The 27,941-nt window shown below is 46.7% G+C and overlaps 2 protein-coding genes across 6 annotated transcripts in view; one reads left to right on the top strand and one right to left on the bottom strand.

Moving 5' to 3' along the window:
• Positions 1 to 27,941, top strand: part of GABRD (gamma-aminobutyric acid type A receptor subunit delta) — a 378,620-nt gene that overhangs the window by 138,351 nt on the left and 212,328 nt on the right. The window lies entirely within an intron of this gene.
• The window catches only part of GNB1 (G protein subunit beta 1), a 112,169-nt gene that overhangs the window by 10,555 nt on the left and 73,673 nt on the right, over positions 1 to 27,941 (bottom strand). For all 5 annotated transcript variants that reach the window (XM_050786283.1, XM_050786256.1, XM_050786280.1 and 2 more), the window contains 4 exons: positions 24,293 to 24,331; positions 21,905 to 22,011; positions 11,862 to 11,925; positions 9,486 to 9,648 (listed from right to left, as the gene is read on the bottom strand). In XM_050786283.1, coding sequence (XP_050642240.1) covers positions 9,486 to 9,648; positions 11,862 to 11,925; positions 21,905 to 22,011; positions 24,293 to 24,331 — 373 coding nt within the window. The remainder of the gene's footprint in view (positions 1 to 9,485; positions 9,649 to 11,861; positions 11,926 to 21,904; positions 22,012 to 24,292; positions 24,332 to 27,941) is intronic.

Consider the following 27,941-nt stretch of genomic DNA (forward strand, 5'->3'; position numbering starts at 1 on the left):
ACTGCATCTCACACAGGGGACTAGGCGGAGGCCCTCCCAAATTTACTGCATGAAAGAATCATGACCTTGGCCGGGCGCGGGGGCTCACGACTGCAATCCCAGCACTCTGGGAGGCTGAGGCGGGCAGATCACCTGAGGTCAGGAGTTCGAGACCAGCCTGGCCAACACGGTGAAACCCCATCTGTACTAAAAACATAAAAATTAGCCAGGTGTGGTGGTGGGCGCTGGATGTGTAATCCCAGCTACTTGAGAGACTGAGGCAGGAGAATCACTTGAACCCAGGCGGCAGAGGTTGCAGTGAGCAGAGTTCACGCCAGTGCACTCCAGCCTGGGCAACAGAGCAAGACTCTGCCTCCAAGAAAATAAACAAATAAAATAAATAAAATCATGACCTCGTAGATCTCAGAGATGACGTCTTGGTCCCACCCCGTGCAGGCTGTAGTGAAGCTACACAGAAGACATCAGCTTCTCACTCCAAGAACCAGAGACTGAACCCTAAATCCACAGCTCTCATGCGCTGATAAAATGATATGGACGAGCATCAGCTGACAGGAACTATGAAGGACAAGGGAAATGACCAAATGTATAAGCCACACGTGGCCCCGACTTACAATTTTGTGACTTTATGATGGTTTGAAAGACACACGCATTTAGTAGGAAAACCATGCTCCACATACCCATACAACTATGTTTCCATTTTCAGGGGTGTCCAATAATTTACATGAGATGTTCAACTTTTTATTATAAGATACGCATCATGTTAGATGGTTCTGCCCAACCAGTGGCCACTCTTAGTGTCTGTGCATGTTCAGGTTGAGGGGCTAAGCAAGACATGATGCTTGGGGGGTGTGTCCAATGTGGCCTGGAGAGCAGGACTGGTGTGCAGTGCCCAGGGTGCCAAGCACACTCCATGAGGCCCAGTCTGTGCAGAGACCAGGCCTAACCCCTTCTCTTCCAGGAAAGTCTCGCAGGGCTTTCTGGCCAAGAGGCCATGAGTGGTGAAGACTGCAGGCTCTGAAATCAGAAATACCTGGGCTCCACTGTCAGCATGGCAGCTAAGTAGCAGTGAAAGTTTCTGTAAGTTCTTTCAGAGCCCCAGCCTCCCCATGTAACTGGGGAGCTGATGGGAGGAGCAGAGCTGTCTGCGCACATAAGAAGTTCTCAGTAAATGGAGGCAGTTACTATTTCTGTTATTACTGAATTTGAACAAATTCCCTAGGTATGTGTGGGGGGCACTTCAGGTGAAAACACGCCCCTCCTCCCCTGGTGCGGGGGCCTGTGCTGCCACCCTCTGGAAGCCTGCAGAGAGGCAGAGAAAACAGACCCTGAACAAAAGTGTGCACCCAGTGCGGAGGTGCAAGGGCACAAAGGTGGCACCAGGTGCCTCAAGGAGAGGCAGAAATGCGGCCGGGGGACCTCACAGTGGTCTGGTCATATAGGCAAGTGGGTGTGAAGGGCTGTCCTGTGTCTCATAGGGACCACTGGCTGTAGAGACAAGGCCGTGGAAGTCCAGGAGAGAGGGGGTAGCTTGAAGACAGGCAGGGCAGACGGTGGAAGCGTAGGAGAAAGATGGGCTCCTGGGCGTGTGGTGTCAGCAGAGGTGCCTCAAGGATAGAGTGAGTCTAGAGTCTAGAAAGGAGCACATCACCAGGCTCCGGGAAGAGCACAGCATGGATGCACACACTGCTCTACCCAGCATGGCTGCCGACCCAAAGACAGCAAAGCCGAGAAGGACACACAAGCGTGGCCAGACGCAGCCCTGTGAGGAAACTTACCCAAGAACAGGACGATGGGCTTGAGAAACCATCCATCTACAAGGATGGTGTTTACTGCAGCAATGTTTATAATAAATTGTGGGAAACTGGGAACTGCCTAAATGTCCGACAATAGGAACAAATTAGTGCACCACACCATGAAACTCTCTACAGCTACTGAGTCACAGAACGACAGTGTAATACTACAGTTGTATAATACTGTGTAACACTACTGCATAACTACTGTATAACTACTGCATAATACTGTAATTCTGGATGGAATTATAGGTCCCCCGACATAAAAGAAGATGATTCAAAGTTCCTTTCCAAAATTCCTTTTTTTTTTGAGACGGAGTCTCGCTCTGTCGCCCAGGCTGGAGTGCAGTGGTGGTGCGATCTCTGCTCACTGCAACCTCCGCCTCCCCGGTTCAGCACTTTTGCTGCCTCAGCCTCCCAAGTAGCTGGGATTACAGGCACCTGCCACCACATCCGGCTAATTTTTGTGTTTTTAGAGAGATGGGGTTTTGCCATGGTGGCAGGCTGGTGTTGCACTCCTAACCTCAGGTGATCCACCTGCCTCAGCCTCCCAAAGTGCTGGGATTATAGGCATGAGCCACTGCACCCGGCCCTCTTTCCAAAATTTCTACAATGAACACACTTTGAAAGGTTTAGTCCTCCTGCCTGCACCCTGGAGAACATCCCCTGTTGGGAGCAGGGGCAAGGAGGAGACCCCACCTAGGGGAGGAGCACAGGACACACTGAAAGGCAGGCGGGCAAATGCCAAGAAGTCAGCCATGACCACACCCAGTCCCTCACTAGTCCTCCTCAGACAGGTGGTTTCAGGAGCACCTGTGCCGCCCCAGGATCGGCTCCAAGGAGCAAAAACAAGACCGTGTTGGTGAGGGACAGGCTCAGTCTAGACCTGGAGAGACAAGTGCCCAGCCCTGCGCCGAGGCGTGCACAGGAGATGGAGAGCAGAGGTCTTTTCTTCAAGGAGTTCAGTAAGAAGGAAAATGAAAGAGATGAGGAAGTAACTTGAAGATGTGAAAGTGAGGCTCAGAGGGGTGCAGAGAGGAGTGTCCAGGCACCACGAGTGCCTCCATGATGGTGTCAGGCTATGAGGCCAACCAGTGCAGCCGAGATGCTGGGGCTGATGACAGTGAGCCTCAAGCAGGCACCCTAGTCACCAGCTGCCCTGTTGTGGCTCCTGAAGCAGGGTTTACAGGGAGACAACATATATCCCCTTCTGTGTCCAAGCTTCTGAGGCCTGTCAGAAAAAAATCCACTATTTTCATGAATATAGAAAATGTTCTGCTTCTCACTATATGAAGATACTGTGTCTAAAAATCCCAAGTTTTGGCTACCACAGTGGGCTCTATCACTGACACCTGTGCACGCTGTTACCACGAAGGCCTTGTGCACGCTGTTACCACGAAGGCCTTGGGCTGGACTTCTGATCAAGGCTCCTGTATCTGTAGCCATCTTGATCAGAATGATCCAGGCAAGGGCAGCCGTGTCTCCACTGCCCGAGAGGTTTGCCAAGAACAAAGTTCTAAGAGCAAGCGTTGAGTCTCCCTGCATTGGCCCTTAGGGATCTGCTTTTATAAAAATCTGAGACTAGGTCAAAGGGCTGGAAATAAACTTTTTTTTTTTTTTTTTTTGAGATGGAGTTTTACTCTTGTTGCCCAGGCTGGAGTGCAGTGGTGCGATCTCAGCTCACTGCAACCTCACCTCCTTGGTTCAAGTGATTCTTCTGCCTCAGGCTCCCAAGTAGCTGGGACTGCAAGTGCATGCCACCACACCCAGCTAATTTTTGTATTTTTAGTAGAGACAGGGTTTCACCTTGTTGGCCAGGTTGGTCTCAAACACCTGACCTCAGGTGATCCACCCACCTTGGCCTCCCAAAGTGCTGGGATTATAGGTGTGAGTCACGATGCCCAGCCTCAAACTTCAACTTTTACTGATTTGAAGCTGTAAAATATGAATCATGACTGAAGAAAGTTACAAATACCTTTTTTTTTTTTTTTGGAGACAGGCTCTCACTCTGTCTCCCAGGCTGGAATGCAGTGGCCCGATCACGGCTCACTGCAGTCTTGACCTCCCAAGCACAAAGGAACCTCCTGCCTCAGCCTCTTGAGTAGCTGGGACCACAGGCTTGAGTCACACCTGGCTAATTTTTGTATTTTTTTGTAGAGACGGGGTCACCCTATGTCACCCAGGCTCACAAACACTCTTAAGAGGCCAAATGTGTGTGTGTGTGTGTTTTTTTAAATAACACAACTCCTTAGAAGTAAAATTTCATGAACTATGAAGGAAATAAAATCTCCAAAATATTCCTACTAATACCAGTTTTTTTATTTTCTTGGGTATTTTTGGCTTTTCTTTCTTTGGTTTCAACAGACAAATACAGTCAGTGTTAAATCCAGCAACCTTTGACTACCAATGTAAACAGAGGCACTGACTCTGACGGTCATGGGAAGGGGCTGCTCAACACAGAGAACAGCTTTCCAAAAAGGGTGCTGCATCAGAAAGAGTTGTGTGGTTTACAGGGTCGGTATGAGCTGCCTGGCTGGACTGCCAGTGACGGCCAGCGGCTCCCATTCGTAGGCATTACCTTCTCACAGAAAAAACTATAAGCACTGCATGAAATACAAAAACCAAACACCTGAAAGCAGGCAAACAAGAGCAGGTAGAAACTGGAGGAGTCTCCCCTGGGAGAAAAGAAAGGCAGGGCATGGTTTGTTCTTAAGGAGCTTTCCCTGAGGAGGGGACTGTCTGTGATAACCCCAGGGCTACAGCCTCACACACAAGACCTGTGGCCAAGGTCTTCAAGAGCCAGTAGACAAATTACTGGACAACCACAGCCAGAAGGCGAAAGGATAACAATACAAAGAAGAAAGCCACAGAAAGGGAGTCCCAGACTACACACACGGCTGACCAGACATCCGGCCCCTGAGGTGCACAGGCAGCGCGGAAAAGCTGAACAGAGGTTTCTGCTGCAGCCACACGAGACAGACAGAGACAGACTGCCTGACAAAACGAAGCCAAACATCAGTTAGTTCTGGAGAACATAACCGGACACAAAGTCTCTATGACACAATATTTACAATGTCTAGAATCCAATTTGAAATTACTACATGTACTAAAAAATAGCAACATGTCACTCAGACTCCAGAGGAGAGATCCACAAGGACCAACGTCAGGAAAACGAGATGCTGAGATCAGCAGACAAGGACTCTAAAGGCAGCTCTTAAACTCTCCTTGTGGATGCAAAATAAAACATGCTATTATACAAGGACAGGGAATCTCAGCAGGAAAAGGAAACATTTCTAAATAAAAGCAACAGAAATTCCAGAACTGCAGAAGAAATATCTGACATAAAGAATCTGCTGGAGAGCCTTAGTTTATCAGAGGTAACAAGGACATGAACTTGAATGGAAATAAAAAGGTTTAAGCAAGTGAGTGGCGCTAACAACAACAAAAAGGAGCACATCTGAAGTGGGAAAGTGAGAACAAGCCGCAGCCCCCAGAGCCTCGGGGACAGCACAGACGCATGTGTTACTGCAGCACAGAGGGCAGGGACTAAGGACAGAGGATGCTCTGAAGACATGGTCTAAAACTTCCCAAATTTGGTGAAAGACAAACTTATAGATTCAAGATGCCAAAGCACAATAAATGCAAAGAAAATCACATCGAGGCACCTACATGCAAACTGCTAAAACCCAAAACAAATCTTTAGATTGCTAAAAAAAGAAAAATAAATGAAAAAAAGAGTCAACCCATAATTCTAGATATCTAGCAAAAATACCTTTCAAGAATAAAGGCAAAATAGAACTCTTAGGGAAATGAACACTAAGTGCTTTTGCCAGCAGCAGACCTGAGACCTGCACTAACCATGACTTGTTCTGGGTAGGGCTTTCGGCCGACAGGACGCCCGCAGAAGGCGCCTCTGCAGGAGAGCGGGAAGGGCACTGGACACGGAAGCTCTCTCCGGAGGGCAGAGTAGATTTATTTCATTCTTTTCTCTCTGAGATGGAGTCTCACTCTGTCACTCTGTCACCCAGGCTGGAGTACAGTGGCGTGATCTCAGCTCACTGCAACCTCCGCCTCCCAGGTTCAAGCGATTCTCCTGCTTCAGCCTACCGAGCAGCTGGGACTACAAGTGCGTGCCACCATGCTCGGCTACTTTTTGTATTTTTAGTAGACACAGGGTTTTGCCATGTTGGCCAGGTGAATCTCAAACTCCTGGCCTCAGGTGATCTGCCTGCCTCGGCCTCGCAAACTGTTGGGATTACAGGCGTGAGCCACCGTGCCCGGCCTACTTCATGCTTTTCATATTTTTTTTTTTTTTGAGACGGAGTCTCGCTCTGTCGCCCAGGCTGGAGTGCAGTGGCCGGATCTCAGCTCACTGCAAGCTCCGCCTCACATCATTCTCCTGCCTCAGCCTCCTGAGTAGCTGGGACTACAGGCACCCGCCACCTCGCCCGACTAGTTTTTTGTATTTTTTTAGTAGAGACAGGGTTTCACCGTGTTAGCCAGGATGGTCTCGATCTCCTGACCTCGTGATCTGCCCATCTCCTCAGCCTCCCAAAGTGCTGGGATTACAGGCTTGAGCCACCGCGCTCGGCCTACTTTTCATATTTATTCACATTATAAGACCCCTAATTTCTTAAGAATGTTTCAAGTATAGAATACAACAATGCTTCAAGGGGCTAGTAACACACACAGGTGTGATGCATATGAAAACCACACCAAGAGTGAGGAAGGGCAGACAGGAGGCCCGTATGTGGCTGCGAGCTCCTTACATTTCCTATCAACTAGTACCACGGTAACTAGAGGACCGCGAGACACTGCGAATGTACACTATAATCCCTAAAGACACCACTAAGACATCAGGCAAAATGGTTTACCTACAAAGCCCACAAAGTAAAATAGATTTTTTAAAAAAATCAAGTAACCCAGGCCAGGTGTGGTGGCTCATGCCTGTAATCAAATAACTCAAAGGAAGGTAGGAAAGGAACAACCAAAATACAAAAATGAAGGGACAAAAAGGTGACAAAGTAGCAGAGCTACAATAGGAAATACAAATGTGCAAAAGCATATTCCAAAGGCAGGCAGAAAAAACCAAGACCCAACAATTATGTGAAGTCTATAACCGACTACTTTCAAAGACACAGTTAAGCTGAAAGGACCCTCACGAAGGCAGGGCTGGCTACATTAGTATCAGAAAAAGTAGCGGTTCCCAACAAAGAACATTATGAGCGAGAAAGAACAGTTCATCATGATAGCAGGGTCACAGGGTCAATTAGTCACAAAGAGACGACAAACGTAAAGGCATCTACTAAAAGAGTTCAAGGTATCTGAAGCATATATTGACAGAATTAACAGGAGAATTAGAAAATCCATAATCATTTTAACAGCCCTGCATGAACATTTCATAGAAAGATACAGAAGATTTGAACATGCCAAAAATCTTGCTCTAATTAACATGTATGTAGAAAATCAGGCCCAGGGCCGGGCGCGGTGGCTCATGCCTGTAATCCCAGCACTTTGGGAGACCGAGGCGGGCGGATCACGAGGTCAGGAGATTGACACCATCCTGGCTAACACGGTGAAACCCCGTCTCTACTAAAAATACAAAAAATTAGCCGGATGCGGTGGTGGGCGCCTGTAGTCCCAGCTACTCGGGAGGCTGAGGCAGGAGAATGGCGTGAACCCGGGAGGTGGAGCTTGCAGTGAGCCAAGATCGCGCCACTGCACTCCAGCCTGGGCGACAGAGCGAGACTCTGTCTCAAAAAAAAAAAAAAGAAAAAAAAAGAAAATCAGGCCCAGATACAACAAACACACACATCATTCCCATGTGCACACAGCGCAGACACCATGACAAGACCATCAGCTCCATTAAAAATAAGCCTCAAATGTCAAAGGACTGAAATGATACAGAGTGTGTCTTAAAGCACAATGGCATCTAATTAGAAATCAATGATAACTAAGAAAACTTCAGATATATAAAAATTATACATCTAAATAACCCATAAGTCAAATAAGCACTCACAAGGATATTAAAAAATTTCACATCGAATGATAATTAAAAGACAATATAGGCTGGCAGTGGTGGCTCAAGCCTGCAATCTCAGCACTTTGGGAGGCCAAGGCGGGTGGATCACTTGAGGTCAGGAGTTCGAGACCAGCCTGACCAACATGGCAAAATCCTGTCTCTACTAAAAATACAAAAATTGGCCAGGTGTTGTGGTGCACATCTGTAATCTACTCGGGAGGCTGAGGCAGGAGAATCGCTTGAACCCAGGGGGTGGAGGTTTCAGTGAGCTGAGATCACACCACTGCACTCCAGCCTGGGGGTGACAGAGGAGGACTCCATCTTAAAAAAAAAAAAAAAAGACAATATTAAAAATATGTGTGTGATGCAGCTAAAGCCATGCTTAGAGGGAAATTTAAAAATTTAAGTGATTGTATCTGAAAAGGAAGCAAACCAGTGGCCTACAAATCTACTTTAGGCAGCTGGAAAATTAAGAAGAAGGCAACTCCAAAGTAAGCAGAAGGCAGGAAAGAACCAAGAACAGAAATCAACAATAGCAGCATATCTTTCAAAGGACAAGGTTATACTTGTAATCTGGCCAAAATTAACTTATTTATCAGACTGCTTAATAGGCGTCAAAAGCAGTACTAGTGACTCCATGAACTGATTTCTTTGGCTGCATGTGAAGTGGGCGGAGTGTTACCAAAAAGTACTGGGGCCATAACATTTCTGAGAACAGATAATACAGCCAGAGAGGTAAAATATATTAGAATAGGACATCCTCTTTCAGCAAACGTATGCCTTTCATGATGAATTAGTGTCACAAGTAAACAAAATCTTGGTGAGATAATAGACTACCTAGCACTTACAGCCACAGGGCTCTATTCTGCCTCATTTGCAGAGACAGGGTCTCACTTTCACCCAGCCTGGAGTGCAGTAGTGCAATCATAGCTCCCTGCAGCCTCAACCACCCAGGCTTGAGCCATCCTCCCGAGGAGCTGGGACCACAGGTGTGCGCCACTGTGCGTGGCTAAGTTTTTCCTTTTTTGTAGAGAAGGGGTCTAAGTTTTGTTGTCCCAGCTGGTCTCGAACTCCTGGCTCCAAGCTACTCTCCTACCTTGGACTCCCAGAATGTTGTAATTACAGGCATGAGCCACCATGTCCAGCGCAAATCCACAGGTTCCTTACTGGTAAAGGCACGTCAGGCCTGTTTTTAGTTTCATTTTCAGAAGACTTCTGGCCATTACTGTGACTTTTATTTGAACCAGTCTCATTAATAATGATTGATAACGCCGGGCGCAGTGGCTGACGCCTATAATCCCAGCACTTTGGAAGGCTAAGGCAGGCGGATCATGAGGTCAGGAGTTCAAAACCAGCCTGGCTAACACGGTGAAACCCCATCTCTACTAAAAATGCAAAAAGAAATTAGACGGGCGTGGTGGCAGGTGCCTGTAGTCCCAGCTACTCAGGAGGCTGAGGCAGGAGAATGGCATTAACCCGGGAGGCAGAGCTTGCACTGAGCCAAGATCATGCCAATACACTCTAGCCTGGGCGAAAGAGCAAGACTCCACCTCAAAGAAAAAAAAAATAATAATAATTAATAAATGACTGATAAAAGGTGAATATCCAAAGCATATAATGTACTCCAGCTAAACAGCTTGTGTCACTTGAAGGTTATGAACAAGGATGGGTACCTGTGTGTCCTGCCAGCTCACGACTCACGCGCACGTTCCCCTCACGAGTTTTCAGATTGTAAATGGAGCAAATGTTATCCAGGCCACCGCAGGCCACATAGTTCCCAGAAGGGGCGTATGCACAGGTCATGACCCAGGAGGAGCGCAGAGGGATGGCGTGGACCTAATGACAGAAACACAGATGATGCAAACACCTTTATGTTCAAAAACAACACTGACGCTAGGATTATCTCATCTCCAACTTTCATTGCATAGGAGGTAACAGAACAAAATAAGAGCCAAAATTATCTAGAGAGTAATTCCCATGAGTGGCCACTCAGGTGAAGCCTATTAATGAGAAGTCCAGTGCTGCACATGGGATTCAAATTCAATCCACACAATCCAGTTTTACTAAAGTCACGACTTATGATTAGGTGGGGACTTAATAGTAGTGCTGCCTACTCATCAAAACTACTTTATTAGGTGGGGTGCGGTCATTCACACCAGTAATCCCAGCACTTTGGGAGGCTAAATTGGGCAGATCACCTGAAGTCAGGAGTTCAAAACCAGCCTAGCCAACATGATGAAACTCCGTCTCTACTAAATATATCAAAATTAGCCGGGCATGATGGCGCATGCCTGTAGTCCCAGCTATTCGGGTGGCTGAGGCAGGAGAATCACTTGAACCTGGGAGGCAGAGGTTGCAGTGAGCTGAGATCATGTCACTGCACTCCAGCCTGGGCAACAGAGCGAGACTCCGTCTCACAAGAAAACAAACAGGCCGGGCGCGGTGACTCACACCTGTAATCCTAGCACTTTGGGAGGCTGAGGCGGGTGGATCACCTGAGGTCAGGAATTTGAGACCAGCCTGGCCTCAAATTGGTGAAACCCCATCTGTGCTAAAATACAAAAATTAGCTGGGTATGGTGGTGGGCGCTTGTAATCCCAGCTACTCAAGGAGGCTGAAGCAGGAGAGTTGCTTGAACCAGGGAGGTGGAGGCTGCAGTGAGCAGAGATCACGCCACTGCACTCCAGCCAGGTCGATAAGAGCAACACTCTGTCTCAAACAAACAAACAAACAAAAAAAAACCCCAAAAAACCCATACATATTAGAAGGAAAACACTGCATTACCCTGTCAAATGGCTATGAACTTATTTGAAAACAAAACTTTTTTTTTTTCTTTTGAGATGGAGTTTCGCTCTTGTTGCCCAGGTTTGAGTCCAGTGGCGCAATCTAGGCTCACTTGCAACTTCTGCCTCCCGGGTTCAAGTGATTCTCCTGCTTCAGCCCCCTGAGTAGCTGGGATTACAGGCGCCTGCCACCACACCTGGCTAATTTTTTGTATTTTTAGTAGAGAATGAGGTTTCACCATGTTGGCTAGGCTGGTCTCAAACTACTGACCTCAGGTGATCCACCTGCTTCAGCCTCCCAAGTGCTGGAACTACAGGTGTGAGCCACCGCACCCGGCCGAAAACAAAATATTTTTACGGAATAACCGAAATGGACATTACTATAATCTATCCTGCCACATCTCTCCCAGTGTGTTAGATCTGCTGTAATGAATGCAACCATTTATACACATTTAGTATTCTTTAGTAAACTGAATAACATCTTTTACGTATATGTTGGGACCAATGACAATACTTTTTTTTTTTTTGAGACGGAGTCTCGCTCTGTCGCCCAGGCTGGAGGAGTGCAATGGCACCATCTCAGCTCACTGCAAGCTCCGCCTCCCAGGTTCACGCCATTCTCCTGCCTCAGCCTCCCGAGTAGCTGGGACTACAGGCACCCGCCACCACGCCCGGCTAATTTGTTTTACTTTTGGTAAAGACAGGGTTTCACTTTGTTAGCCGGGATGGTCTCGATCTACTGACCTTGTGATCTGCCTGCCTGAGCCTCCCAAAGTGCTGGGATTACAGGCATAAGCCACCATGCCCAGCCAACAATACTTTTTATTCAAAACAGTACAATTTGGATTAAGTCTTGAAAATAACATACATTACACTTTAAAGTATGATGATCTCTCCTAAAAAACTAATAATTAAATGAAAAGTGATACTTCTGCACTCTATAAATAAAACATGAAACTTCCCAGACTCTGCTAAAACTGGAATTGAGGTCTCCTGGAAACACAGAAGGTCCTTAGCTCCCATCGGCTCGGTAAGGAGATAACGGAAAATAGCACAACAGCACCTGGTTCAGAGGAAGAGACTGTCACAGGTGCTGGCATGTGACTCAGCTTGCGTCTCACCTGCACAACCTCACTACTAACAAACAGAGCTTGCCGTTACTGCCTTCCCTATCTTGTATTATGTGATTTAACAAAAAAGACTCCAGAGCTTAAAATACTGTTTCCTAGGTGGGTTTTCCAAGGAAGGGAATTTTCCAGTCCCTACCTTGTTGGTGGTGTAGCTGTCCCAGATGATAAGTTTACCATCCTGCGAGGCACTGACGAGAAGCCTGGAGGGACAGACAAAAGCAAACCTATCAGTACCACATAACACAGAAAGTATACAAGGGCAACAGACTAAAACCCAGACTCTGGTGACTTAAGTGCTTTTATGTTACATGTGCTTCAGACAAAGCCACTTATTTATAAGAAAAAAAATCTCTGGTCGGGCACAGTGGCTCACGCCTGTAATCCCAACACTTTGGAAGGCCGAGGCAGGCAGATCACGTGAAGTCAGGAGTTCAAGACCAGCCTCGCCAACATGGCAAAACCCTGTCTCTACTAAAAATACAAAAATTAGCTGGGTATGGTAGTGCGCGCCTGTAATCCCAGCTACTCGGGAAGCTGAGGCAGAAGAATTGCTGGAACCTAGGAGGCGGAGGTTACAATGAGACAAAATCATGCCACTGGACTCCAGCCTGGGCAACAGAGCAAGGCTCTGTTTCAAAAAAGACAGACAGACAGACAGAAAGACAAGACAGAAAGAAAGACGGGAGGAAGGGATGAAGAGGAAGAGGAGAGGAGAGGAGGAAGGAAAGGAAGGCTCTAAATGTCAGACCAACTTTAAAAGCATGAACAAAAACACTGTTACAGACCACAGTTGAGAGTGGAGAGTGCACGGCCCCCAACTGAATGCAGGCCACATCACCCCTGGCACCCATTCCCTTTGTCAGCTGAGACAGGCTGACATCATTTCATAACTGCTTCTGTTTGGTTTCATTACAAATCAAATCAGAGGCTCATGTCTTTAATCCCAACACTGGGAGGCCAAGGTAGGCGGATCACAGGAGTTTGAGGCCAGCATGGCTAGCATGGTAAAATCCCATCTCCACTACAAAAATACAAAAACATAGCTTGGTATGGTAGTGCATGACTGTAATCCCAGCTACTCAGGAGGGTGAGGTGGCAGACTGCTTGAACCCAGGAGGCGGAGGTTGCAGTAAGCCAAGATTGCACCACTGCACACTAGCCTGGGCAACAGAGCGAGACCCTGACTGGAAAAAACAAAAACAAAAACAAAACAAATAAACGAAAAAACAAACCACATTTAAGACATTCCAAATTCATGAAACATTTCTCAGCAAAATACCCCACGAAATTTCCCAGACTGAGCTAAAATTGGAATCAAGGTCTCCTAGAAACCAAAGGAGGCACTCCCTCCTCACCTGCTTGGTAAACAACAGCACCACTGCGCCTGGTCCGGCAGCAGAGACCAGTAACTATCACAAATTTTTTCTTTTTTTTTTTTTGAGATGGAGTCTTGCTCTATTGCCCAGGCTGGAGTGCAGTGGCACCATCTCAGCTCACTGCAAGCTCTGCCTCACGGGTTCCCACCATTCTCCTGCCTCAGCCTTCCGAGTAGCTGGGACTACAGGTGCCCACCACCTTGCACAGCTAAATTTTTTTGTATTTTTAGTAGAGACGGGGTCTCACCACGTTAGCCAGGATGGTATTGATCTCCTGACCTCATGATCTGCTCACCTCGGCTTTCCAAAGTGCTGGGATTATAGGCATGAGCCACCACGCCTGGCCTTTTTTTTGTTTTTGTTTTTGTTTTTTTTGAGACGGAGTCTCGCTTTGTCGCCCGGGCTGGAGTGCAGGAGCGTGATCTGGGCTCACTACAAGCTCCGCCTCCCGGGTTCACGCCATTCTCCTGCCTCAGCCTCCTGAGTAGCTGGGACTACAGGCGCCCGCCACCGCGCCCGGCTAGTTTTTTGTATTTTTTTTAGTAGAGACGGGGTTTCACCGTGTTAGCCAGGATGGTCTCGATCTCCTGACCTCGTGATCCGCCCGTCTCAGCCTCCCAAAGTGCTGGGATTACAGGCTTGAGCCACCGCGCCCGGCCTGTTTTTGTTTTTGAGACGGAGTTTTGCTCTTGTTGCCCAGGCTGGAGTGCAATGGCGCGTCGGCTAACCACAACCTCCACTTCCTGGGTTCAAGCAATTCTCCTGCCTCAGTCTCCAAAGTAGCTGGGATTACAGGCATGTGCCACCACGGCCAGCTAATTTTGTATTTTTAGTAGAGACGGGGATTCTCCATGTTGGTCAGGCTGGTCTCTAATTCCTGACCTCAGGTGACCCGCCCACCTCAGCCTCCAAAGTGCTGGTATTACAAGTGTTGAGCCACTGCGCCCAACCATGTATTTTTTCATAATTATTTCCTTGTTCTGGCAACTGTGCTCAGTTTGGAATCCACGTGTTGAAAAGGAGCTCCATACTACAAAGGAAAATATGAATAATGAGCAAAAGAATTTCACCTTAGCAGGCGAGTAATGTGGATGAAAGTAACTCCTGGGAACCACAGTTGCTCATGAGAGGTCCTAAGGAACTCTGTAGCATAGGATGCTGTTTTCAATGAAGAGCAAGAAGGTTCTACTGTTTGATGCAGAGATATCTGTCAGTACGGTAAATGATGGTATAAGGATTTTTACTTTTAAGGATTTTATCAAACGAGGGTTTTGTTTTTGTTTTTTTGAGACAGAGTCTCCCTCTGTCACTCAGGCTGGAGTGCACTGGCGTGATCTCGGCTCACTGCAAACTCTATCTCCTGGGTTCAAGTGATTCTCATGCCTCAGTCTCCCAAGTAGCTGGGATTACAGGCACGTGCCACCACGCCTGGCCAATTTTTGTATTTTCAGTAGAGATGGGCTTTCCCCATGTTAGCCACGCTGGTCTCCAACTCCTGGCCTCAAGTGATCCGCCTGCCTTGGCCTCCCAAAATGTTGGGATTACAGGTGTAAGCCACGGTGCCTCAAAACGCAGGTTTTAACTATTTCAGCTGTGAACATATGTGACTTCTTAAAGCTGACCCAAAGCTGGAGTAACGCTCTCTCAAGTTTTGTTGATAACTGAGACTTTTAATATCAAACTAGATGTTTTGATACACTAAGTACTAACTTTACAAAGGTGTCAATGAGTTTAACAAATAAAAGCCTTTTCACCTGCAATTTATTACAAAATTTATCACAGAACTAAAAACTAAGTGTAGGCTCCCATCCTATTATTTTTCAGATGCAATTATTATTATTATTATTATTATTTTGAGACAGAGTCTCACTCTGTCACTCAGGCTGGAGCAACATGGCACAATCTCAGCTCACTCCAACCTCTGCCTCCCAGGTTGAAGCAATTCTCGTGCGTCAGCCTTCCCAGTAGCTGGAATTACAGATGTGCACCACCATGCCTGGCTAACTTTTTGTATTTTTAAGTAGAGACAGGGTTTTGCCATGCTAGTCTCGAACTCCTGAGCTCAGGCAATCTGCCCACCTCAGCCAGGATTACAGGCGTGAGCCACTGCACCCAGCCTTCAGATGCAATTCTTAAAGCAAACTTCTCAATCCAGGTTGTCATCAACATATTAAAACACTGAAAATTATTTCTATGTAATGGTATAAGGTTCCCTCTCTAGCTTTATTTCTGCCCAGCCCTTCTGAGACTTTCTGTTGAGTATCAGAGCTGATCTAAAGCAGCTCATCCTCCTAGATTAGGAGGATCACCTTTACAGAGGTCTCCCGGTCAGAGAGCTTAATAACTGCTGACTTCCAGAGGGATTAGGGACATGTAAGCTGTCGACTGATCCTCCAGAAGGTGAGAGAAGACATGCCTCCTAGTCCCGGATTAGAGAGCTGTTGGAGAGCTGGGTTCACGTTGCCTGCCAGTGCCTTTACCTACTCAACAATCAATTATCTGAGGTGCCACTCACCTAGAACATAGAGGCGAGAGCCAGGAAGCAAGCTAAATGGCTCCAGGACCCTGAAAGTAGCTGTCAAAAATCAAAACACCTAACGCCCTTCATTTTACTCAAAGGAGGGAGGGTGGTGGCTCATGTCTGTAACCCCAGCACTTTGGGAAGCTGAGATAAGAGATCGGTAAAGTCTAGGAGTTTGAGACCAACATGGGCAACATAGGGAGACCCGGTCTCTACAAAAAATATTTTTAAAAAATCAGCTGGGCACGGTAATGTGCACCTGTGGTACCAGCTACTCAGGAGGCTGAGGCAGGATTGCTTGAGCACCAGAGTTCAAGACTGCAGTGAGCTAGGATCGCACCACTGCATTCTAGCATGGACAACAGAGTGAGACCCAGTCTCAAAAAAAAAAAAAAAAAAAAAAAAGTCACCTTTTAGTACAAATAAATATATTGATAAACATATTACAAATGTACATCTGATACGTTAATACATACATACATAACAAGTAGTCATTGTGGGCCTCACCTCGCATGTAGTTTTTTTTGTATGTTTTTTTTTTGAGACAGAGCCTCACTCTGTCACCCAGGCTGGAGTGCAGTGGTGCAATCTTGGCTCACTGCAACCTCTGCCTCCTGGATTCAAGCGATTCTCCTGCCTCAGCCTCCTGAGTAGTTGGGATTACAGGTGCCCACCACCAACCCGGTTAACTTTTGTACTTTTGGTAGAGACGGGGTTTTACCACGTTGGCCAGGCTGGTCTCAAACTCCTGACCTCAGGTGATCCACTCGCCTCAGTCTCCCAAAGTGCTGGGATTACAGGCGTGAACCACGGTGCCTGGCCTTTCATGTAGCTTTGTGTTCTGTTTTGCTTTTTGAGACAGAGTCTCGATCCGTCACCCAGGCGGGAGTGCAATGTGTGCACGCACGCGTGTGTGTGTATATATATCTATATCTATATATTTTGAGACAGAGTCTCACTCTGTTGCCCAGGCTGGAGTGCAATGGTGCAATCTTGGTTCACTGCAACCTCCACCTCCTGGGTTCAAGCGATTCTCCCACCTCAGCCTCTTGAGTAGCTGAAACTACAGGCGTTCGCCACCACACCTGGCTAATTTTTGTATTTTCAGAAGAGATGGGGTTATACCATGTTGGCCAGGCTGGTCTCAAACTTCTGAACTCAAGGGATCCACCTGACTTGGCCTCCCAAAGTGCTGGGATTACAGGTGTGAGCCACCGTGTCTAGCCTCATGTAGTTTTGAAAGACAAACTAGGCCGGGCACGGTGGCTCACACCTGTAATCCCAGCACTTTGGGAGGCCGAGGCAGGCAGATCACAAAGTCAGGAGATCGAGACCATCCTGGCTAACAATGAAACCCCGTCTCTACTAAAAATACAACAAAAAAAATTAGCTGGGCATGGTGGGGGGAGCCTGTAGTCCCAGCTACTCAGGAGGCTGAGGCAGGAGAATGGCATGAACCCAGGAGGCAGAGCTTGCAGTAAGTCCAGCTTGCAGTGAGCTGCCACTGCACTCCAGTCTGGGCAACAAGACTTCATCTCAAAAAAAAAAAAGAAAGAAAGAAAGACAAATTAATAGTCATTTCTACTGTTTCATAGTGTCCATAAATCAAACAAACACAGTGAAAGAACTGGTATTCTTTTTTTTTTTTTGAGACGGAGTCTCGCTGTGTCTCCCAGGCTGGAGTGCAGTGGCGTGATCTCGGCTCACTGCAAGCTCCGCCTCCCGGGTTCACGCCATTCTCCCGCCTCAGCCTCCCAAGTAGCTGAGACTACAGGCGCCCGCCACCATGCCCGGCTAGTTTTTTGTATTTTTAGTAGAGACGGGGTTTCACCATGTTAGCCAGGATAGTCTCGATCTCCTGACCTCGTGATCCACCCACCTCGGCCTCCCAAAGTGCTGGGATTACAGGCTTGAGCCACCGCGCCCGGCCAAGAACTGGTATTCATAGGCTGGACACGGTAGCTCACGCCTGTAATCCCAGCACTTTGGGAGGCCGAGGCAGGCAAATCACGAGGTCAGGAAATTGAGACCATCCTGGCTAACATGGTGAAACCCCATCTCTACTAAAAATACAAAAAAATTAGCCGGGTGTGGCAGCAGGCGCCTGTAGTTCCAGCTATTCAGGAGGCTGAGCTTGCAGTGAGCCAAGATCACACACCACTGCACTCCAGCCTGGGTGACAAAGTGAGACTCTGTCTCAACAACAACAACAACAAAGAACTGGTATTCATAAATTACAGCTTTAAGTCATGAAAAAAGTCTTAAACGGTAACATTTGTTTATGAAGGCAGGAAATACGAAGATTAAAGAAAATATATACCCTCCACCCTCTGTCATGGGGTGGGCGGCAGGGGGAGGGATAGCATTAGGAGAAATATCTAATGTAAATGACGAGTTAATGGGTGCAGCAAACCAACATGGCACAGGTATACCTACACGTTGTGTAATAAACCTGCACGTTGTGCACAAAAAAAAAGAGAGCTTATGGAACAAGGATAGAGACACACACACACACACACACACACACACACACACACCACCCCCTCCCCCCGATAGAGACACACCACACACACACACCCCCACACACACCCCCTCCCCCCGATAGAGACACACCACATACACACACACACACACACACACCCTCCCCCCAAAAAAACTCTTTTGGACCTTAAAGAGGCAAACACTAGCCTATCCAGAAACAAATGACTATTTAGAACAAGCACTCTCTAGAAGGCTCTGGAAAGCAGAGGTTCTCCATAATATTATTTTGGTTTTCTCATGACTGTGCAATTATACAACAAATGCCATGCACCTAGCACCCTGTCCAAGAACAAGGACCAATGTGGCACCCCAGCCTCCCACAGGCCTCACTGAACACCACCTTGCTCACAGGGTGGCCATGACTCTGAACTTGGTCCTGCTTTGTCAGCCCTTGCTTTTCTTCCTTCTAATCCTGGGGCTTTCAAGACACAAAGTGTGTTTGAGACAGACGGATCATAAAGTCTCCCATCCAGTGATCTGGCGCCCACCCCACCCACCCTGAGCCCGAGCCCCACCTCCACTGCTCAGGTCACACACCCATCTCTTAGGTTCCTGAACAATCTGCCTGCAGGTCACTCTCATCCCTTCCAGACTACCCAGTCCAGAGCCCGGCTGGTGAAGGAGACACATTACTTGGTGGTGCAGTGCTCTGAGTACCCGAACACTGCCCAGCAACAGCACTGTCCACTCCACTAACCTGCCTGATCTGGACACCAGTGTTCCCACACATGGAGGAAAGGCCCCAGAGGTAGCATATTGTTTTGTTTCGCAACTACTTTTGACAATAAGTTCTAACATAGATAGACTAGTAACAACATTTTTCTTTCTTTTTTTTTTTTTTGAGTCAGATGTCACTCTGTCACCCAGTGGCGCAATTTCGGCTCACCGTAACTTTTGTGTATCTCAGCCTTCCAAGTAGCTGGACTACAGCAAGTATGCCCAGCTATTTTTTTTTTTTTTTTTTTTGAGACGGAGTCTCGCTCTGTCGCCCAGGCTGGAGTGCAGTGGCGCTATCTCGGCTCACTGCAAGCTCCGCCTCCCGGGTTTACGCCATTCTCCTGCCTCAGCCTCCCGAGTAGCTGGGACTACAGGCGCCCGCCACCTCGCCCGGCTAATTTTTTTGTATTTTTAGTAGAGACGGGGTTTCATTGTGTTAGCCAGGATGGTCTCGATCTCCTGACCTCGTGATCCGCCCGTCTCGGCCTCCCAAAGTGCTGGGATTACAGGCTTGAGCCACCGCGCCCGGCCTGCCCAGCTAATTTTTAAATTTTTAGTAGACAGGGTTGTGCGATGTTGGCTCGAACTCTTGACCTCAAGTGATCCGCCCACCTCGGCCTCCCAAAGTGCTGGGATTACAAGGGTGAGCCACTGCACTCGGCCAGAACATATTTTTTTAATTCTTTTTAATTTTTTTAAAGGAATAACTTTGAATTCACAAAGTATATACTTATTTACTTATTTATTTAGAGACAGGGTCTCACTCTGTCCTGCAGGCTAAAACACAGTGGGGTGATCTCGGCTCACTGCAAGCTCTGCTTCCCTGCCTCCTGGGTTCAAGTGATCCTCCCACCTCAGCCTCCTGAGTAGCTGGGACTCCAGGTGCACACAACAACAGCTAACTCATTTTTGTACTTTTTGTAGAGAAGGGGTCTCGCCATGTGGCCTAGGCTGGTCTTGAAGTCCTGGGCTCAAGCCATCACCTGCCTTGGCCTCCCAAAGTGCTGGGATGAGAGGCATGAGCCAATGTGCCTGGTTACTTATTTACTTTGAATATTTAAAACAATTTTTGACAAATAATTAGATATACATTTATAGAGTACAATGTGGTATTTTCATATATATCCACCTTGCGAAATAAATAAATCAAGCTAATAAACATACCCATCACTTCCCATTTTCTCTGTGGTGGGAACATTTTCTCTGTGGTGGGAACACTTCAAGTCTACTTTACTAACAATTTTGAAACACATGTTATTATGAACTACAGTCTCCGTGCTGTGCAGCAGATTTCTAAAATTTATTCCTAACTAAAACTCTGTACCCTCCGAACATCATTTCCCCACTTCCCCACCCTCCCCCTTCCCATTTTTATTCTTTCTGACTCCTGCCATCATTGGAACCATCATGTGAGCTCTCATTTGCATATGGAATTGTATGGGATACTATATAGAACAAACTAAAGATAGAATCTTTTGTTCTCTAGCTGTTTGTGCTCTAAAGCGGACAATTTCACCAACAAAGAAAAAGCCAAGCAGAAAATTCCACACTAACAACGGAATACAAAGAAATACTACTCAAAGAAGGGCGTGTTAAAAATTGTTACGTCAGGTGCTTGAACGAGCATGTCATAGCTACACAAATCCAATAGTATTTTATTAAATTATTTGGATAGAACAGGCAGCAAGTAAGACTTTGTAATAGCCTCTAAATGAGAGTGCGGGGTCATAGAGGTGAGATGCCTGGTGGAGAAGCAAGGCATATAAAGTACAAAAAATAGGCTGGAAGTGGTGGTGGCTCACACCTATCATCTCAGCACTCTGGGAGGCCGAAGTGGAAGGATCACTTAGGGGCCAGGAGTTTGAAACCAGTGTCAGCAACAAAGGGAGACCCTGTCTCTATAAAAAAAAACCAAAAATATTAGCCAGGCGTGGTGGCACATGCCTATGGTCTCAGCCACTTGGGAGGCTGAGTATGAAGGGTTGCTGGAGCCTAGGAGGTCGAGGCTGCAGTGAGATATGATCACACCACTGCACTCCAGTATGACTGACAGAGTGAGACCCTGTCTCCAACAACAACAAAAAGAGGCTGGCGCGGTGGCTCACGCCTGTAATCCCAGCACTTTGGGAAGCCGGGGGGGGTGGATCACAAGGTCAGGAGATCAAGACCATCCTGGCCAACACAGTGAAACCCCGTCTCTACTAAAAATACAAAAAAATTAGCCAGCCGTGGTGGCAGGCACCTGTAGTCCCAGCCACTCGGGAGGCTGAGGCAGGAGAGTGGCGTGAACCGGGAGGCAGAGCTTGCAGTGAGCCGAGATCGCGCCACGGCACTCCAGCCTGGGCGACAGAGCAAGACTCCGTCGTAAAAAAAAAAAAAAAAAAAAAAAAAAAAAAAAAAGGAAAAGAAAAGAAGAAATAGGAGCCCATGAAGGGAATTATCTCTGGGGATGGTAAACCAAAGGAACGCAGGGCAGACAGGCCAGGTGAGAGAACGGTGAAAACAGCTCATAGTGCGTTCCCGTGTGTCTGCTACAGTAAAGCACACACAGCACGACGCTGTTCTAAGGCTCAATACACTTAATCTCTCAGGATCCTCGGGGCAGGTTCGGTGATTTCCTGAGCCAGGGCATTGAAATCACAAGAGGGCGAGGGCCAACCAGCCCTGAGAAACAGGCACAGAGAGGTAACTTCCCCAAGTTCCCATAAGTAGGATACAGTAGAACTGGGAGGACAGAGGTCTAGAAACTGAAAGAGATGTGAGAAGGGAGAAAGAAAAATCAGAACTTCTATTAATATGACTCAGACAGTGAAGGAATGGCAGTGTCCTTTCAGCCCAAGTAAGTGGAAACTGGACAGGGAATATGCATCTGTGAGTGCTGCATGTGGCACACCCAGAGTTCTGATCCAACTTCCTAATATTTTCACTGCACAACACAGCAAATGGGTTTAGGTTATCTTCCCCTAGGAAAACAGAGCAGCCCCTGAACGTATCAAGCAGCATCCTGCTCATGCCCACGCCTACCTGGAGTCTGTGCCCCAGTGCATGGCGTAGATCTTGGCCAGGTGCCCTCGCAGTGTCCTCCTCGTGCGCATTTGGATTCTTCCCACTGGGTCGATGTTGTTTGTGATCTTGAAAATAAAAACATTTCTGTAACTTTAACATCTGTGATTAAATGACTCTCCTCATCTCCCATCCCTGTCAAGGCTGTTGGCTCACCCACTGTGCCTACCTCTTGCCAGCCTTCCCAGAGTTCTCCAGTGGCTTCCACTGTGGCATTCTGCACTGAACCCCTTCTGCACCTCTTACCGAGTCTTAGTCTGGCTGGTCATCAGGAACCTGTGTGCCCTGCCCTCCAATGCATGCACACGAACACGGCCAGCCTTGAAGTACTTGCTGTGCTCTTCCTGCCTCCTTCCTCCTCTCCCTGTCCATCCAGGACCAGCTCCTCCTAGGTCTCTGAATTATTTGAGAACTCACAACTCTTCTTCCTGACACTACAATTTAATAGCTGGTTCCTATGTCAGGCTATGTGTGGGCCAGGATGACACCTGCTTCTGCACGACCATCACTTGTAGCATTAGCTGTACACACACCAGCTGAGCCCATCCTACATACAGACACTGATGTTAATGAGCTCAGGCTGGCAAATGGAGTAAGTGGATCACAACAGCGGGTTTTAAAAAATGGACAGTCCAAAGAGCTTCTCAGAATTGAAATTCAGGTAATTCTATGTAACCTAATTTTTTTTTCTTTAACTTGCAATTTAACCTCAATAAAGTGCATCCCCTAAAACATCTGGACAATGTAAAAAACTTAATCATCTTCAGAAGTATGAATATAGTTTTTCTTTCACATTTCTGTCCAATTCTTTGGACTTTATTTTTATTATCTTTTTTTTTTTTTTGTGAGACAGTCTCTCGCTCTGTCGCCCAGGTTGGAGTGCGGTGGCACGATCTCGGCTCACTGCAAGCTCCGCCTCCCAGATGGAATGGCTTCGCCATTCTCCTGCCTCAGCCTCCCGAGCAGCTGGGACTACAGGCGCCCACCACCATGCCTGGCTAATTTTTTGTATTTTTTTCAGTAGTTTCACCATGTTAGCCAGGATGGTCTTGATCTCCTGACCTCGTGATCCGCCCGTCTCGGCCTCCCAAAGTGCTAGGATTACAGGCGTGAGCCACCGCGCCCGGCCTTTTTTTCATTTTTGAGATGGAGTTTAGCTCTGTCTCCCAGGCTGGAGTGCAGTGGTGTAATCTTCGCTCACTGCAACCTCTCCCTCCCAGGTCCAAGCAATTCTCCTGCCTCAGCCTCCTGAGTAGCTGGGATTACAGGTGTGTGCCACCACGCCTGGCTAATTTTTGTATTTTAGTAGAGATGGGATTTCACCATGTTGGTCAGGCTAGTCTTGAACTCCTGACCTCAAGTGATCCACCTGCCTCAGCCTCCCAAAGTGCTGGGATGGACTTCATTCTTTTAATAAGGTAAAGTTCACATAACATCAAATTAACCATTTTTAAGTATACAGTCCAGTGGCATTTAGTACACTCACAGTGTTGTGCAACCACTGCCACCACCTGGTTCCAAAACATCTTCATCATCCCAAAAGGAGACCCGACATTGATTTAGCAGTCACTCCCTGTTCTTCACTTCCTCTCCCTCTCTTCCCTAGCTCCCCTGCTGGCCACTAGTCCACTCTGATTCAATGAATTTTACTATTCTAGATATTTCATATAAATAGAACCACACAATACACAGTCATTTCTATTTGGCTTCTTTCACATATCATAGTATTTAGGGGTTTATCCATGTTGTAGCCTTTGACTGTACTGAGGTCCATTTAATGGCTGATAATACTCCAAGGAACAGACACACCACAATTTGTTTCTCCACTCATTCATTTACGCACATTTTGGTGGTTTCTACATTTTGGCTATTGTGAATGGTGCTGCTACAAACATCTACGCACATGTGTTTGTTTGAAAACCAGTGTTCAATTCTGTTGGGCATGTATTTACAGGTAGAACTGCTTAGTCATACAATAATTCTGTTTAACTTTTTGAGGTATTACCAAATTGGATATTAGAAATCAAAGTTCTGAGGCAGATTCTGTTAAGGAGAGGAGCTTCAAAATACCTTATTTTAAGACAATAACAATATTTTACAACTATTACCCTCTGTAACAGGTAAATAATTATTTAAGGCTTGAGATATCTCCTTTTTATCTCAAAAAGCCCCTCCATTTCCTATGCCTACCATCAGTACGACTTCTTAACAAAAGCACTACACACAGAGGCTTGGCATCCTCACTGCGCAGGAAAGAATCCGAGCAGAGCCCTCCCGAGGCTCCAGGTGTGGGTGCTGTGCCAGCCTCCTCACAGGCAGATGGCTCTGCGTGACTCAGTGGGCTCTTACCTGAGAGAGAGTTGCATCTGCACATGCTTTCCTGGCGTCCTGGGAAGCAAGGACAGTGAGAAATTAGCAACGTTTCAGATACATTCAATCTTAGGTCCACACATACCAAAGTTTCAAAGAGAGCTTTCCTAAGCTGTCAGGAGCAAAAGCAGAATGTGAAAGAATGCTGGAGTCTCCTCGCATCTCAACACCCCATGGTCTACTGCTATCTGTGGACTGTTCAGGCCACGGTGAACAGAGAATCAGTAACACCCAAATCTGTCTAAGGCCTGCAGCACAATATTCCTGGGGACCCACAGCTGTGGTCAGCACCAAGGAAACCAAACTGCAAGCTGGGGCAGCACCCGAACACCCTGGGACCTGGTGCTGCCTGTGCCCTCAGTGCTGCACAGGTTGGCACACACGTCTTGCTCTTTTTACAACGCCCATCCAGGGTCAGGAAGGTTGTGGCCCAAAGAAAAAGTATAAAAAGGACCAGATATCCAGCCCAAAAACCTTTTCTTCAGATCGCATTAACTAAGTACTTTGTTTTCAAGAGAAACAATCATTAATTCTAAATTCTATGGAGGGCGCGGTCTCACGTCTGTAATCCCAGCACTTTAGGAAGCTGAGGCAGGAGGATGGCTTGAGCCCAGGAGTTCAAGACTAGCCTGGGCAACAAAGTGAGACCTTGTCTCTACTAAAAATAACATTTAAACATTTAAGGAAAACAGGCTGGACGCGATGACTCACACTTATAATCCCAGCACTTTGGGAGGCCGAGGTGGGTGGATCACCTGAGGTCAGGAGTCCGAGACCAGCCTGGCCAACACGGTGAAACCCCGTCTCTTCTAAAAATACAAAAATTAGCCGGGTGTGGTGGCGCATGCCTGTAATCCCAGCTACTCAAGAGGCTGAGGCAGAAGAATCGCTTGAACCCGGGAGGCGGAGGTTGCAGGGAGCCGAGACCCCACCACAGCACTCCAGTCTGGGCAATAGAGCAAGACTCCATCTCAAAAAAAAAAAAAATAATAATAATAATAAATAAACAAATAAATAAATAAAGGAAAACGAATAAAAATAAATAAATTCTATGGAAAAAGAGCAAGGGACCTGAAGCCAGACAACCAGATGTACATGAGCCTCTCTGGCTGCTCTCGTTTCTCCTCTATCCATGGCCTGTGGAAGCAGTAAGCACTGTGAAGGGACCCACCAATGCTCACTCAAATGTCTTCATTACTAAGGGATCAACGTTACTAGAAAACAGACCTGGAAATCTCAAAAGAGAACATATGTTTATAACAGGAAGATATCATAAAGGAAAACAAGACAATGGCTTTAACTAAAAAAGGTTTAAAATTTGAGTGTGGGTATACTTTTTTTTTAAATCACAATAATTTTTCTTTTTTTTTTTTTGAGACAGAGTCTTGCTCTGTTTTGCCCAGGCTGGAGTATAGTGTTGCGATCTCAGCTCACCGCAGTCTCCACCTCCCAGGTTCAAGTGATTCTCCTGTCTCAGCCTCTTGAGTAGCTGGGACCACAGGCATGCGCCACCACACCCAGCTAATTTTGTATTTTTAGTAGAGATGAGGTTTCACCATGTTGGCCAGGCTGGTCTAGAACTCCTGACCTCAGGTGATCTGCTCACCCTGGCCTCCCAAAGTGCTGGCATTACAGGCGTGAGCCACCCTGCCCGGCCTTTTTTTTTTTTTTTTTTTTTAACTATGTATTTATTTATTTTTATGACAGGATCTGGCTTTGCTGCCCAGCCTGGAGTGCAGTGATGCCATCACAGCTCACTGCAGCCTCGACCTCCTGGGCTCAGGTGACCCTCCCACCTCAGCCTCCTGAATAGCTGGGACTACAAGCATGCATCACTATGGCCGGCTAATTTTTATTTATTTTTTATTTAGTTTTTGTTTTGTTTTTTTTTTTTTTTGAGACGGAGTCTCGCTCTGTCGCCCAGGCTGGGGTGCAGTGGCCGGATCTCAGCTCACTGCAAGCTCCGCCTCCCAAGTTTACGTCATTCTCCTGCCTCAGCCTCCCAAGTAGCTGGGACTACAGGCACCCACTACCTCGCCCGGCTAGTTTTTTGTATTTTTTAGTAGAGACGGGGTTTCACCGTGTTAGCCAGGATGGTCTCAATCTCCTGACCGTGATCCACCCATCTCGGCCTCCCAAAGTGCTGGGATTACAGGCTTGAGCCACCGCGCCCGGCCTTATTTTTGTAGAGATGGGGATCTTGCCATGTTGCCTGTGGCTGGTCTTGAACTCCTGGGCTCAAACGATCCTTCCCCCTTGGCCTCCCAAAGTGCTGGGATTATAGGCGAGAGCTACCACGCCCAGCTGACACTTTTTAGTAAGAAAAATGTGTTTATATGCTGTCATCTGACCACCTACTTTCAAAATGGCAAATGGCATGTGCAGCCCTTACAGGCGTGCATCCAAGTGCCCCACACGGGGGAGGTGGAGGACGAGTTCCCAGTGGTTCAGGTTTTTGGGGCAAACTGCTCACTGCAAATGATTTCTACTTTAGGAAGCTTATGGGAATATTTATAAACTGATAATATGGAAATATATTGGTCAGGCGCAGTGGCTTATGCCTGTATTCCCAACACTTTAGGGGCTAAGGTGGATGGATCACCTGAGGTCAGGAGTTCAAGCCTGGCCAACATGGTGAAACCCCATCCCTACTAAAAATACAAAAATTAACCAGGCATGGTGGCTGGCACCTGTAATCGTAGCTATTCGGGGAGGCTGAGGCAGGAGAATCACTTGAACCCGGGAGGTGGAGGTTGCAGTGAGCTGAGATCACACCATTGTACTCCAGCCCGGGTGACACAGCCAGACGCTGTTTCAAAAAAAAAAGGAAATACATTGAGATTATTATAAATATACAAATTTATACATTCCAAATTCATCTTTAGTTAAGCTCTTATTGGTTATTCTGCTTATAATTAAGACACACAAAAAATCGAGTATTTCTATGCAAGCAGTAACATTTGGAGTAAGGGGGATGAAAAATACTTAGAGCAGCAAAAGCCTTTTTGTCAATGAATGTTACCTGGCAAGTACCGAGTTTAATATTTGTTTTTGAATACCATTCTTGTTGATGTTATAGCCTTTGATTTTAAAACATCATAAGAAAATTTAAAACGGAGAAAATAAAACATGAGATTTAAGCAACCTCCCCCTGGTTAGTGTTCAAAGACTAAAATGAGTTTCTTAAGGTACAGTGTAACAGACTGTGGTGATGCTACTGTTAAACAGAAGGAAAAACTACTGTAAAAACAAAATACAGATAACTTCAATTCAGTCTTTATTTTAGCCAATAACCAGCTTATGTAACTGAGTGCAGCACTCTGGAGAACAGACACCTTCAACTTTTAAAACTGTAGGAAGAAGTCTTTCAATGGAAACAAGCTCTGTAACTGCTTAACAAAGAATAAAATCTTCAAGTTCTTTCAGATTAATTTCCAGTTTAATGGACTCCTGCAGATACATATTATGATGTCCACTTAAACCAGAGATGAACATATCCAAGCCATTTATCAGTTGATTTCTCATCCTTTTTGGATTTATGTCAAATGACACAGTAACACACTTACTTTGGGGTTTCATCCTAAATTAAAGCCTGGGCCCTGCTCAGCGTGGAGTCACTGAATGTTTT

Source organism: Macaca thibetana, chromosome 1 (genome assembly GCF_024542745.1).
Source record: "Macaca thibetana thibetana isolate TM-01 chromosome 1, ASM2454274v1, whole genome shotgun sequence".
Lineage (NCBI taxonomy): Eukaryota > Metazoa > Chordata > Mammalia > Primates > Cercopithecidae > Macaca > Macaca thibetana.